We start from the raw sequence: 12,111 nt of genomic DNA on the forward strand, positions 1-12,111 counted from the left end.
TCCTTTTTTAAAAAATACATTTTTTTTTCTGACTGATTTATGCTTTTACTTTTTTGTTGTGGTAAAATGTATGAAAATTAACCATTTTAACCATTTGTAAGTGTGCAGTTCAGTGGTATTGTGTTCACATTTTGTGCAGTCATCACTGTCCATCTCTAGTACTTTTTCATTATCCCAAACAGAAACTCTATATCCATTAAACAATAGGACCCTATTCCTAACCCTCTACACCAGCTGCTGGCAACCACTATTCTACCTTATGTCTCTATTATTTGAGTACTTTAGGTACCTCATATTAGTAGAACCATACAATATTTTCCTTTTGTGTCTTGGCTTATTTTACTTAGCATAATGTTTTCGAGGTTCATAGCATGCATAGGTATTTCATTTTTCTATAAGGCTGAATGAATATCTGTTGTATGTATGCTATATCCCACATCCCACTTTTTGTTTATTCATTCATTCATTGATGGATTTTGGGGTCGTTTCCACCTTTGGACTATTGTGAATAATGCTGCTATGAACATGTGTGTTTGAATACATATTTGACCCTTGCTTTCAATTCTTTGGTATATATACAAAGGAGTAGAATTGCTGGACCACGTGATAATTTTACATTTAATTTTTTGGGAAGTCATCTTACTGTTTTCCACAGTGGCTGTACCATTTTACATTCCACCAACGGTGCACAAGCACTCCAGTTTCTCCACGTCCTTGCCAACCCTTGTTATTTTATCTTTCTAATAATAGCCATCTTAAAATGGGTGTGAACTGGTATCCCAATGTGGTTTTTTTGTTTGTTTTGCTTTCTTAGTTTTTATTAGTATTTTTGTTGCCCCATGCAGATCAATGTGGTTTTGATTTGCATTTCCCTAATGATTTGGATAGTGAGCATCTTTTCATGTACTTATTGGCCATTTGTATGTCTTCTTTCATGTTTGGTTGTATAGCCTAATCTCTTTTTCTGACCCACTTTCTCCTGACATTTTCAATGCCATTAACAACTGCTCACAACCATAATTTTGAATGATTATGCACTGTCCTGCCTATAATTATTGTAATGTTTTCCAAATGGCAACAACTTTAGGGATAGAACTTTTAGGGAGTTTTAATTGTATATATTATGATAATGAACACCTGAGTACATAAATCTTTTCTTTCTTAAAGATTGATGGCTGGCTTTTGTCAAGGTTAGTTTTCGAATTCTTTATATGCTTATATTTCTAAGTTGCTTTCTAGAAGGATTGTTCTGCAGCAGATTTGCTTCTAATTGAACCCACTCCTTTCTCTACTTTGTAGGTACTAATAAGCAGAGTAAAATTAGCTCAAAAACCAAATTCATCTGTCTGCTTTCGTTACAAATGTTAACTTCTCTAGTCTCTTTCTCTAGTCTTACTCTCATTTCTAATCTCCTCCTTTGTCCTTGTACCTTTTATTCTTCACTTCTATTCTAGCTGGAGTTTGTGAGGGAGCAGAGGTTTTATGTTCAATATATCAATTTAGTCAGAGGTCTATACATTTTAAAATTCTGTACATTATGCATAGTCCACATTCTTAGTATTTTTCTTAGGAAAATCTCAGCAGAGACAAACTGAATTGCTTACTTATAAAAGTTATGAGTTGAGGCTGGGTGCAGTGGCTCATGCCTGTAATCCCAGCACTTTGGGAAGCTGAAGTAGGAGGATTGCTGGAGTCCAGGAGTTCAAGACCAGCTTGGGCAACATGGTGACTCTTTCTCTACAAAAAATTAAAAAGAAAAAATTAGCTGGCCATGGTGGAACACGCCTGTGGTTCCAGCTACTCAGAAGGTTGAGGTGGTAGCATTGCTTGGGTGTGGGAGGTCAAGGCTATGGAGAGCCATGATCATGCCAATGCACTCCAACCTGGGTGACAGAGACCCTGTCTCAAAGATAAAAACAAAATAAAAAAAGGTTATAAGTTGAATATAGTTAATATTCTAGACCAAGGGTTTGCGAGCTTTTTTTCTATAGGACCAGACAAGTATTTTCGGCTTTGTAGCCATACAGTCTTAAATTTTTCTTTTGTTTTTTCTTCTTTTTGGGGCCACTTTTAAGAAATGTAAAAAAGATTCTTAACTGAAGTCTGTGCATTGGATGTGGCTCGGCCTATAGTTTGCTGACCCCTGTTCTAGGTCTATTTGCACAGATCTTGCCAGGCAACATGACTTCTTTTTGATGAAAAGATTCTTTTCTTAATGTCTGTCTTAGTAGAGTTGCAAAGCTGATACTGTCCAGGTGATTTTTTTTTTTTAATTTTTGAATAAATAAGAGGTAATATTATTTTAATTTTCAGATGGTGATCCGGATAACTATATTGCTTATTATCGGAGGGCTACTGTCTTTTTAGCTATGGGCAAATCCAAAGCTGCACTTCCTGATTTAACTAAAGTGATTGAATTGAAGATGGACTTCACTGCAGTAAGTATATCTAAACTTTCTTTAAAGGGGAACTTAAGAGAACTTGGGAGAGAGAATTTGTTTCATAAGGTGAGGACTGGCATGCTAGATATAACCAGAAGAGATCAAAGCTACACTGATGTAGTGGACTGAGGAGCAAGAGAAATTCAAAATCCCTAGAATCAAAGATCTGTGTGAAAGAGAACAGCAGGTTCATTAAAGGTTTTTTTCAGAAGTCTGGCAGTGATATCAGCTTTGTGGTTTAGAAAGACAAATCTGTGTGGAGGATGGAGTATGAGGCAAGATGTGAGGCCCAGACATGAGTTGATAAAGAGACTGAATTAAGAGTATCAGGTGACTGACAACAGTTGCACTTAAGGCTGTGGCAGGAAGAATAAAATGGGGATTACTTAATTGGGCTATCATTTGTGGTGACAATAAAATGCCAAATTAGCAGAGACATCCTCTGGAACCAACCTATAAGCTTTAGAGGTAGAGAAACTTGTAGTCTAATAGGAAATCCTGATGATTGGCGGGTCACCATAAAGGCTGTGACAGAGGTGTGGGCAGGGAAGGGACTTATGAGGTGGAATTCATTTGGGGCTTTCAGAGGCAGAATTGACAACCATTGACCAATAAGATAGTTTCTTATTTCCCAGTGTATTTCAGAAGGATTTGAGATAACTGATTAGATATGGGGTGAATATTTGATTTGAAATATTACTAATATTTTAAGATGGAACTCCCAAATCTCAAACATTTATCAAATTTATCTTACACAGCTAAGCAAGCACAACCTTTCATAAAGATTAAATGGCTCATTTTCCTAGTTTTATGATAGTTGAAGTGGCTTTAATCTTTCTTTTTATGTGTATTGACACATTTAAAAGGGTTAGGAAAATTTAATGTACTATAAGAGTAATATATATAAAGTTAAGAGGAATACTTTTATGGCTTGATTGGTCATCAGAGAGCTGGTATTCTTGAAAGAAATGGGATTATACACATTAGAAGAAGAGGGATCTCAGATGAAGAGGGAGAAACTTATGCATGTTAAAAGAGAAGAGGGACTGGTAGAGTCCCAATTTATGCAACTTTTATTGTAGCGCAAAAAGCTATGCTAAAAGCATTTTTAAAAATTGAGATACAATTTATATGCCATCAGATTTACCCTTTAAAAGTATTCAGTGGTCTTTAGTATATTTACAGGTTGTGTAGTGGTCACCACTAGCTACTTTCAGGACACTTTTATCAACCCCCAAAGAAGCTCTGTACCTGTTAGCAGTCACTTCCCCACTTCCACTCTAGCTCCTGGCAACCACTTATCATAGATTTGCCCTTTTCAGATATTTCATATAAACAAAATCACATAATGTTTGGCCTTTTGTGTCTGACTTCTTTCACTTAGCATAATACTTTCAAGGTTCATTCATGCAGCTATCAATATGTCATTCCTTTTTATAGCTGAATAATATTGTATGGATACATTATATTTATATATTGATTTGTTGATGGGAATTTGGGTTATTCACTTTTTGGCTATTGTTGTGAACATACATGTACTACAGGTTTTTGTGTGGACATGTTTTCTGTTTTCCTGGTAGAACAAAAAGTATTTTTAAGGAATCATACATTAAGAAAAATTATACACATTAATTGGTTCCAGGAATTATTTTTGGTGTCAGGTAAAATGGGCATTGGAAAAATAAATATTTATTAATAACTTGTTTGTTTAGTTTTATTCTTTATGTTTAAAAAATTAGAAATCTATAATCAAGATATTCCCCACTCCCCTTTTTTTCTAGGCAAGATTACAGAGAGGTCACTTATTACTCAAACAAGGAAAACTTGATGAGGCAGAAGATGATTTTAAAAAAGTGGTAAGTTCAATTTTTGTATTTGACTCTAGGAAGAAGTTATTTTGAGAGAACTTATTGGACCTTTTTTTGATATTATGACAGTTAATTGTAATTTTACAGCTAAGAGTCAATAGTCTTAGACAGTAAGTAAATAGAGAATAGCCTGATTTATGTATTTAAGAATCACAAATCCTGAATTACTATTTGGTGGCAGACATCAAAGAATCCTGTTAACAGTTGGAAGGTAAGGTGTACCCAATAGATAAATAATCTTAACTCGGTTTATACAGCTTGCTTATTCTGCTTTGTCTACCATGAGAATCTAAACATGTCAGCTGAGCTACTTTTAAAGTCCTTATTAGTTAATCCTTATTGGGCATTGGCTCTATCCTTTTGGAAACCCTTCATTGGATTTGAGAGGAATAATGAAACAGATTCTTAAAAGGGAATTTTGCAGTCATCCATTATGGCTGCTTTACAAAATGTAAAGTGCTTTGGATTTGTTGGGGAATGTTAACAGATTTTGTGTCATTGAAGGGAGTATATACTAAAAAATGATTTGGTTAGACATTTAGCCAGTCTTTTTATGCCCTCATTTTGCTTGTTTTAAAGACCAGCATTTTTGTTTTACATGGATTTGTTTCTGGAGTGGTCTGGAAAGGGTATATAAGCCACTGCTTATTATTTGTATTTTTTATAGTTTATGGAAATGCTTAGTTACTATGATGATAAACACTATGAAAAGAAAATGAAAATTTCTTTTTTTTTTTTTGAGACAGAGTTTCACTCATGTTACCCAGGCTGGAGTGCAATGGCGCGATCTCGGCTCACTGCAACCTCCGCCTCCTGGGTTCAGGCAATTCTCCTGCCTCAGCCTCCTGAGTAGCTGGCATCACAGACAAGCACCACCATGCCCAGCTAATATTTTGTATTTTTAGTAGAGACGGGGTTTCACCATGTTGACCAGGATGGTCTCGATCTCTTGACCTCGTGATCCACCCGCCTCGGCCTCCCAAAGTGCTGGGATTACAGGCTTGAGCCACCGCGCCCGGCCGGAAAACGAAAATTTCTAACATGGTCATAAGCCTTGTCACAATACTCTGTCATCTGTGGATAAATCCGAAAACATTAGATTTAATTGTATTGGATCAGAAACGGCCTCATGGTCTCAATAAAATTGGCTATCATATTCTTTTTATCTGATCTCCCCTCCTACTTGGGAAGATGCTTGAGAACAGGCTGAAGACCAGGTGGTGGGGAGGTGATAGTGCTAGAGTAACCTTTCCCTAGCCCAGGCCTTCATTCAGAGAAGGTGTTGCATAAACATCCGTCAAATGGATGAATGAATTATAAAACATGAGAATGTGTTTCTGCTTCTAGCAGATGCTTAAATCTGTTATTTAGATTTTTTTTTTTTCCAATTACAACTTGAGTCTTTTAGAAGTAACATAATTTAGGGTAGAGTTTTAGCACAAATTAATCCTTACTGGGTATTGGATGTATTCTTCTGGATAACTGAGATCTTGGTACCTTGGTTGTGTCTTGGGTTAATGTCTTTTCTGTGATCAATATTAAAACTTCTCAGAAACAAGAAGAGATTCTCAGAGACTTTCTACTTTTTAGATTGCTTTTTGACAGTCATACTTCAGCTAGTGTGATCTTAAAACTACTCTTAGTATTGTTACATGGATTCTTCCATGAGAATGTATGTCTGTATTGAACAGTCTTTTAGTTTTAATTGAAATTTTTATTGAGATAATTGTAGATCCACATGCAGTTGTAAGAAATAATACAAAGAGATTCCAGGTACCATTTACCCAGTTTTCTCCAATGACAAAGTTGTTTTTATAGCTATGAATTTATCTATAGTATAAAACTATAGCACTATATCAACAACAGGATATTGACACTGATACAATCTACCAATCTATTCTGATTTCCTCAGTTTTCCTTGTATTCATTTCTTTGTGGTATGCACTTCATATACTTTATCACATGTGTTGGTTCGTGTACCCACCACCATAGTCAAGATGCTGACTTGGTATTCTATTACCTTGGGAATCCTTCCTGTTACCCTTTTATAACCATACCCATTTCCATCCCACCCTGCTCTGGCCCTCTAGTCAGACTTTCTGGCATCCACTAATTTGATATTCATTTCTTAAATTTTGAAATTTCAAATATATAACTGGAATCAAGTATTATATAACCTTTTAGAATTGACTTTTTTTACTCAGCATATTTTTCTGGAGATTTATCTAGATTTTTACATATCCCACTTAGTTTGTTCCTTTTAGATACTGACGGCCATTTGGGTTGTTTCTGTTTCTTGGCTATTGCAAATAAGGCTGCTGTGAACATTCCTGTAAAGATGTTTGTGTGAATGTAAATTTTTGTTATCCTTAGGATAAATGCCCAGGAGTGCAGTTACTGGGTTGTTTGGTTATTGCATGTTTATTTTGTAAGAAACCGCCGAATTGCTGTCCAGAGTGACCATACCATTTTACATTCCTCCACATTCTTGTCAGCATTTGGTATTGTCATTATTTTTTATTTTGACCATTCTGATAGGTGTGTTATTATATTGTGGTTTTAATTTGGATTTCCCTGACTACTAATGATATTGAACATCGTTTCCTGTGCTTATTTGCTAACACCTGTGAATCTTTTTCAATGAAATTTCTGTTCATGTCTTTTGCCCATGTTCTAATTGGTTTGTTTGCTTTTTTATTGTTGTGTTTTAAATGTCCTTTATATATTTTAGATACTTTGTTGGATATGTGGTTTGCAAGTATTTTCCCTCAGTCTGTAGCTTTTGCTTTCATCCTCCTCACAGGGTGTTAAATAGAACAAAAATCAAATTTTTAAATTAATACATAATATTTGTGCATATTTATGGGGTACATGTGATGCTTTGTTATATGCATAGACTGTATAATGATCAAGTCAGTGTATTCAGAGTATCTGTCACTGAATATTTATCATTTCTGTGTTTTGGGAACATTTCACCTCCTTTCTTCCAGCTATTTTGAAGTGGACAGTATATTGTTAACTACACTACTTTGCTATTAAACATTACCACTTATTCCTTCTAACTATGTTTGTATCCATTAACTAACCTCTTTTTATCTCCCCTCCCACTGACACACCCTTCCCATTCTCTAGTACCTATCGTGTCTATCATTCTACTAACTCTGTGAGATTAATATTTATTTTTTTTAGCTCCCACATATGTGTGAAAACATGCAATATTTGCCTTTCTGTACCTGGCTTATATTTCACTTAATAACCTCCAGTTCCACTCATGTGGCTCCATATGAACATGATTTTGTTCTTTTTTTATGGCCAAATAGTATCCCATTCTCTCTTGCTCTCACTGTCTCTACACATACACACACACACACACACGCCCCCATATTTTCTTTATTAATTTATCTGTAGATTAGGCACACTTGGTATGATTGCATATCTTTACTATTGTGAATAGTGCTGCAATATGGGGGTACAGGTATCCCTTTTATATACTGATTTTGATTGTATAGTACTGTTTTTAGTTTTCTGAGAAATCTTCATACTGTTTTACATAGTGGCTTTACTAATTTACATTCCTGCCAACAGTGTATATGAGTTCCTTTTTCTCTGCATTCTTTCCAGCATCTATTATTTTTTGTCTTTTTATAATGGCCATTCTAACTGGGTGAGGTGTTCTCATTATTATTTTGATTTGCATTTCCCTGATGATTAGTGATGTTGAACATTTTTTCATATACCTGTTGGCCATTTTTATGCCCTTTGAGAAATGTGTGTTTATGTCCTTTGTCCATTTTTAAATAAGATTGTTTAATTACTGTTGACTTCTTTCAGTTCCTTGTATATTCTGTATATTTGTTGCTCGTTGGATGAATAGTTTTCATATATTTTCTCCAGTCAACAGCTTCTTTGTCTACTCTGTTGATTATTTCTTTTGCTGTGCAGAGGCTTATTATTTTTACTTTTTGAGTTGGTGTCTCACTCTTGTCACCTACGCTGGAGTATAATGGCATGATCATGGCTTACTGCAGCTTCAAATTCCTGGGCTCAAGTGATCCCTCCACCTCAGCCTCCCAAGTAACTGGGACTACAGCTGTGCATTACTAGGCCTGGCTAATTTTAAAACATTTTTTTTTTTTTGTAGAAATGGGATCTTGCTATGTTGCCCAGGCTGGACTTGAACTCCTAGTCTCAAGTGATCCTCCCACTTTGGCCTCCCAAAGTGGTAGGCTTATAGGTGTGAGTCACCATTTCCAGCCCAGAGCTTTTTGGTTTAATATAATACCGTTTGTTTATTTTTGTTTTTGTTGCTTGTGCTTTTGAGATCTTGGACATAAAAGCTTCGTCTAGACCAATGTCTTAAAGTGTTTTCCCTGTGTTTTCTTCTAATAGCTTTATGTCGGGGACCAGCCCTGACACAGACCGTGAGGGTCGCAAGGGACGGCAGAGACAAAGAAATGAGAAAAGATGAGTGCATGAAGTGGGGATCAGGGGCCAACGCAAGTACGGAGGCTGCGAAGGCCCCGAGCTCTGGAGACCCACACCATTTATTGGTACACGGCACAAAGCAAGAATGTGATAGGCGTGTGAGGGGAGATAAAGGAATGGTGGTCAGGCAGGTGATCTATAGCTAGGGCCATTTGGCATTTCCTTTGAGGCATAGAGAACAAATTCTATTCTAGATTAAATCATTAAAAAAGCTAGAGGGGCCATAGATAGGAGTCAGCAAGTCTGGTCGCATTCTTGTGCTTCAAAGAGGCAATCCTTCCTTGAGCACAAAGCATGTGTTCTATAAGCACTTTTTTTCTGCTCCAGATAAGCAGGTTATGCCACAACATTCCTTCTAGCAGTTTTATAGTTTTAGGTCTTATGTTTAAGTCTTTAAGGCATTTGTGTTGATTTTTGTACTTAGTGAGAGGTAGGGATCCAGTTTCAATCTGCTGCATATGGATATCCAGTTTTCACAGCACCATTTATTGAAGAGGGTGTCTGTCCTCTCCTTAATGTATGTGCTCAGCTCCTTTGTCAAAAATCAGTTGCTATAAGTACATGGATTTATTTCTGGGTTCTCTAATCTATTCCATTGATGTATGTGCCTGGTTTTATATCAATACCATGGTGTTTTGATCACTATAGCCTTGTAATATAGTTTGAAGTCAGGTAGCATGATGTCTTCTTGTTCTTTTTGCTCAGGATTGCTTTGGCCCTTCAGGCTCTGTTTTGGATTCATATGAATTGTATGATTGTTTTCTCTTTTTCTGTGAAATATGACATTGATATTTTGATACAGATATCCTTGAATCTTTCAGTAGTGTGGTCATTTTAACAATGTTAATTCTTCTGATTTGTGAGCATAAGATGTCTTACCATTTGTTTTTGTCTTTTTAAATTTCCTTCATCAGTATTTTGTAGTTTTCTTTGTAGAAGTCTTTTAATGCCTTGGTTAAATTTATTCCTGGGTATTTTATTTTTATTATTGTTATTGTAAATGGGATTGCCTTCTTAATTTCTTTTTAAGTGATTTTGTTATTGGTGTATAGAGATGCAATTAATTTTATATGTTGATTTTGTATCCTGCAACTTTACTTAATTAAAAAGAAATAGTTCTGAGAGTTTATTTTGGAATCTTGGTTTTTCTAAATATAAGATCATGCCATCTGCAAAGAGGGACAACTTGACTTCATATATTTCAATTTGGATGCCTTTTATTTCTTCCTCTTGCATGACTGGTCTGCCTGGGATTTCCAGTACTATACTGAGTAGGAGTGGTGAAGGTGAGCATCTTTGTCTTGTTTGAGTTCTTAGAGGAATGGCTTTCAGTTTTTCCCCGTTCACCATGATGGTAACTGGATTTGTCATAACGGTCTTTATTTTGTTGAGGTATGTACCTTCTGTGTTTAGTTTGTTTAGAGTTTTTGTCCTGAAGAGGCTTTGAATTTTATCAAATGCTTTTATTGTATCTGTTGAGATGATCATATGTTTTTTGCCCTTTATTTTGTCCATGTGACGTATCACATACTGATTTCTAAATGTTGAACCATTCTTAGATTTCTGGGATTAATCCCGCTTGATCATGGGTCTTATGTTTCTTGTTTTTGTTTGAGACAGGGTCTTGCTCTGTTGCCCAGGCTGGATGCAGAGGTGTGGACATGACCCACTGCAGCCTCAGCCTACTGGGCTCAAGTGATCCTCTGGCCTGAGCCTGCTGAGTAGCTGGGACCACAGGTGTGCACCACCATGCCTGGCTAATTTTTTGTCTTTTTTTTTCGGTAGAGACTGAGCCGCACTTTGTTGCTCAGGCTAGTCTCAAACTCCTGGGCTCAAGAGATCCTTCTGCCTTGTCCTCCCAAAGTGCTGAGATTATAGGCATCAGCCGCTGCACCCAGCTGGTGTGTCTTTCCTTTTTGGCATGCTATTATATTCAGTTTCTAGTATCTTGTTGAGGATTTTTGCATCTGTGTTCAACAAAGGTAATGGCCTGTAGTTTTCTTTCTTTGTTGTGTCCTTGTCTGGTTTTGGCTTTAAGGTAATTCTGGCCTCATAGAATGAGTTAGGGAGAATTCCCACCTCTTCAGTTTTGGTAATAAATTGAGGAGAGTTGGTATTATTTCTCCTTTGTATATTTGGAAGAATTTGTCAGTGAATCCATCCAGTCCTGGGCTTTTCTTTGTTGGGAGATTTTTAATTATTGATTTAATCTCGTTACTTTATTCAGGTTTTCTGTTTCTTCCTGGTTCAATCTTGGTAGGTTGTAGGTTTCTAGGAACTGATCCATTTCCTCTAGGTTTTTCAGTTTGTTATTAGATAGCTGTTAATAATAGTTTTTGGGGAATTTTTTAATATTTCTTGGGTATGAGTTACAACATTTCCTTTTTGTATCTGATTTTGATTATTTGGGCCTTCTCTCATTTTTTGTTGGTTAATCTAGTTTGTGGTTTATTAATTTGCTTATCTTTTCATAAAACCAATTTTTCATTCTTTGATCCCTTGTGTTGTTTTTTAGTCTCAATTTCATTTAGTTCTGTGATCTTTATTATTTTTTTCCTTCTAATTTTGGGTTTGGTTTGTTCTTCCTTTTTTAGTTTGTTTCTTGGGATGCATGTTATATTGTGTATTTGAAATCTTTTTTTTTTTTAATGTATGTGTTTATTGCTATTAACTTTCCTCTTAGCACTGCTTTTGCTGTATTTCATAGGTTTTGATATGTTGTGTTTCCATTTTTGTTTGTTTCAAAAATTTTTTTTTTTTATTTCCATCTTAATTTCTTGTCCCCGTGGTCTTTCAGGAACATGTTATTTAATTTTCATGTATTTATTTGGTTTCCAAAATTCTTTTTGGTATTGATTTCTAGTTTTATTCCAGTGTGGTGTGAGAAAGTACTTACATGATTTTGATATTTAAAAATTTGTTGGTACTTGTTTTATGGCCTAATATATGTCTGTCCTTGAGAATGTTGTATGTGCTGATGAGCAGAGTGTATGTTCTGCTGTTTTAGGGTAAAATGTTCTGTGAATGTCTGTTAAGCCTGTTTGGTCTAAAGTTCAGTTACAGCCAATTATTTTTGTTGATTTTCTGTCTGTATGATCTATGAATGCTGAGAGTGGGGTATTAAAGTCCCCCACTATTATTATCTTGGAGTCAGTCTTTCCTTTTATATCTAGTCATATTTGCCTTAACATATATGAGTGCTCCGGTATTGGGTACATATATATTTAGAATTGTTACATCCTCTTGCTGAATTGATCCGTTTATCATTATATAACGCTTTTGTCTTTTTGTGTTGTTTTTTTTTTTTTTTTTTTTTT

At 35.6% G+C, this 12,111-nt stretch overlaps 1 protein-coding gene across 1 annotated transcript in view; it reads left to right on the forward strand.

Moving 5' to 3' along the window:
* Positions 1–12,111, forward strand: part of DNAJC3 (DnaJ heat shock protein family (Hsp40) member C3) — a 90,127-nt gene that overhangs the window by 28,448 nt on the left and 49,568 nt on the right. Inside the window, exons 3-4 of the mRNA XM_017543574.2 lie at positions 2,314–2,438; positions 4,223–4,297. Coding sequence (XP_017399063.1) covers positions 2,314–2,438; positions 4,223–4,297 — 200 coding nt within the window. The remainder of the gene's footprint in view (positions 1–2,313; positions 2,439–4,222; positions 4,298–12,111) is intronic.

Source organism: Cebus imitator, unplaced genomic scaffold (assembly GCF_001604975.1).
Source record: "Cebus imitator isolate Cc_AM_T3 unplaced genomic scaffold, Cebus_imitator-1.0 Scaffold158, whole genome shotgun sequence".
In the NCBI taxonomy this organism is placed as follows: domain Eukaryota; kingdom Metazoa; phylum Chordata; class Mammalia; order Primates; family Cebidae; genus Cebus; species Cebus imitator.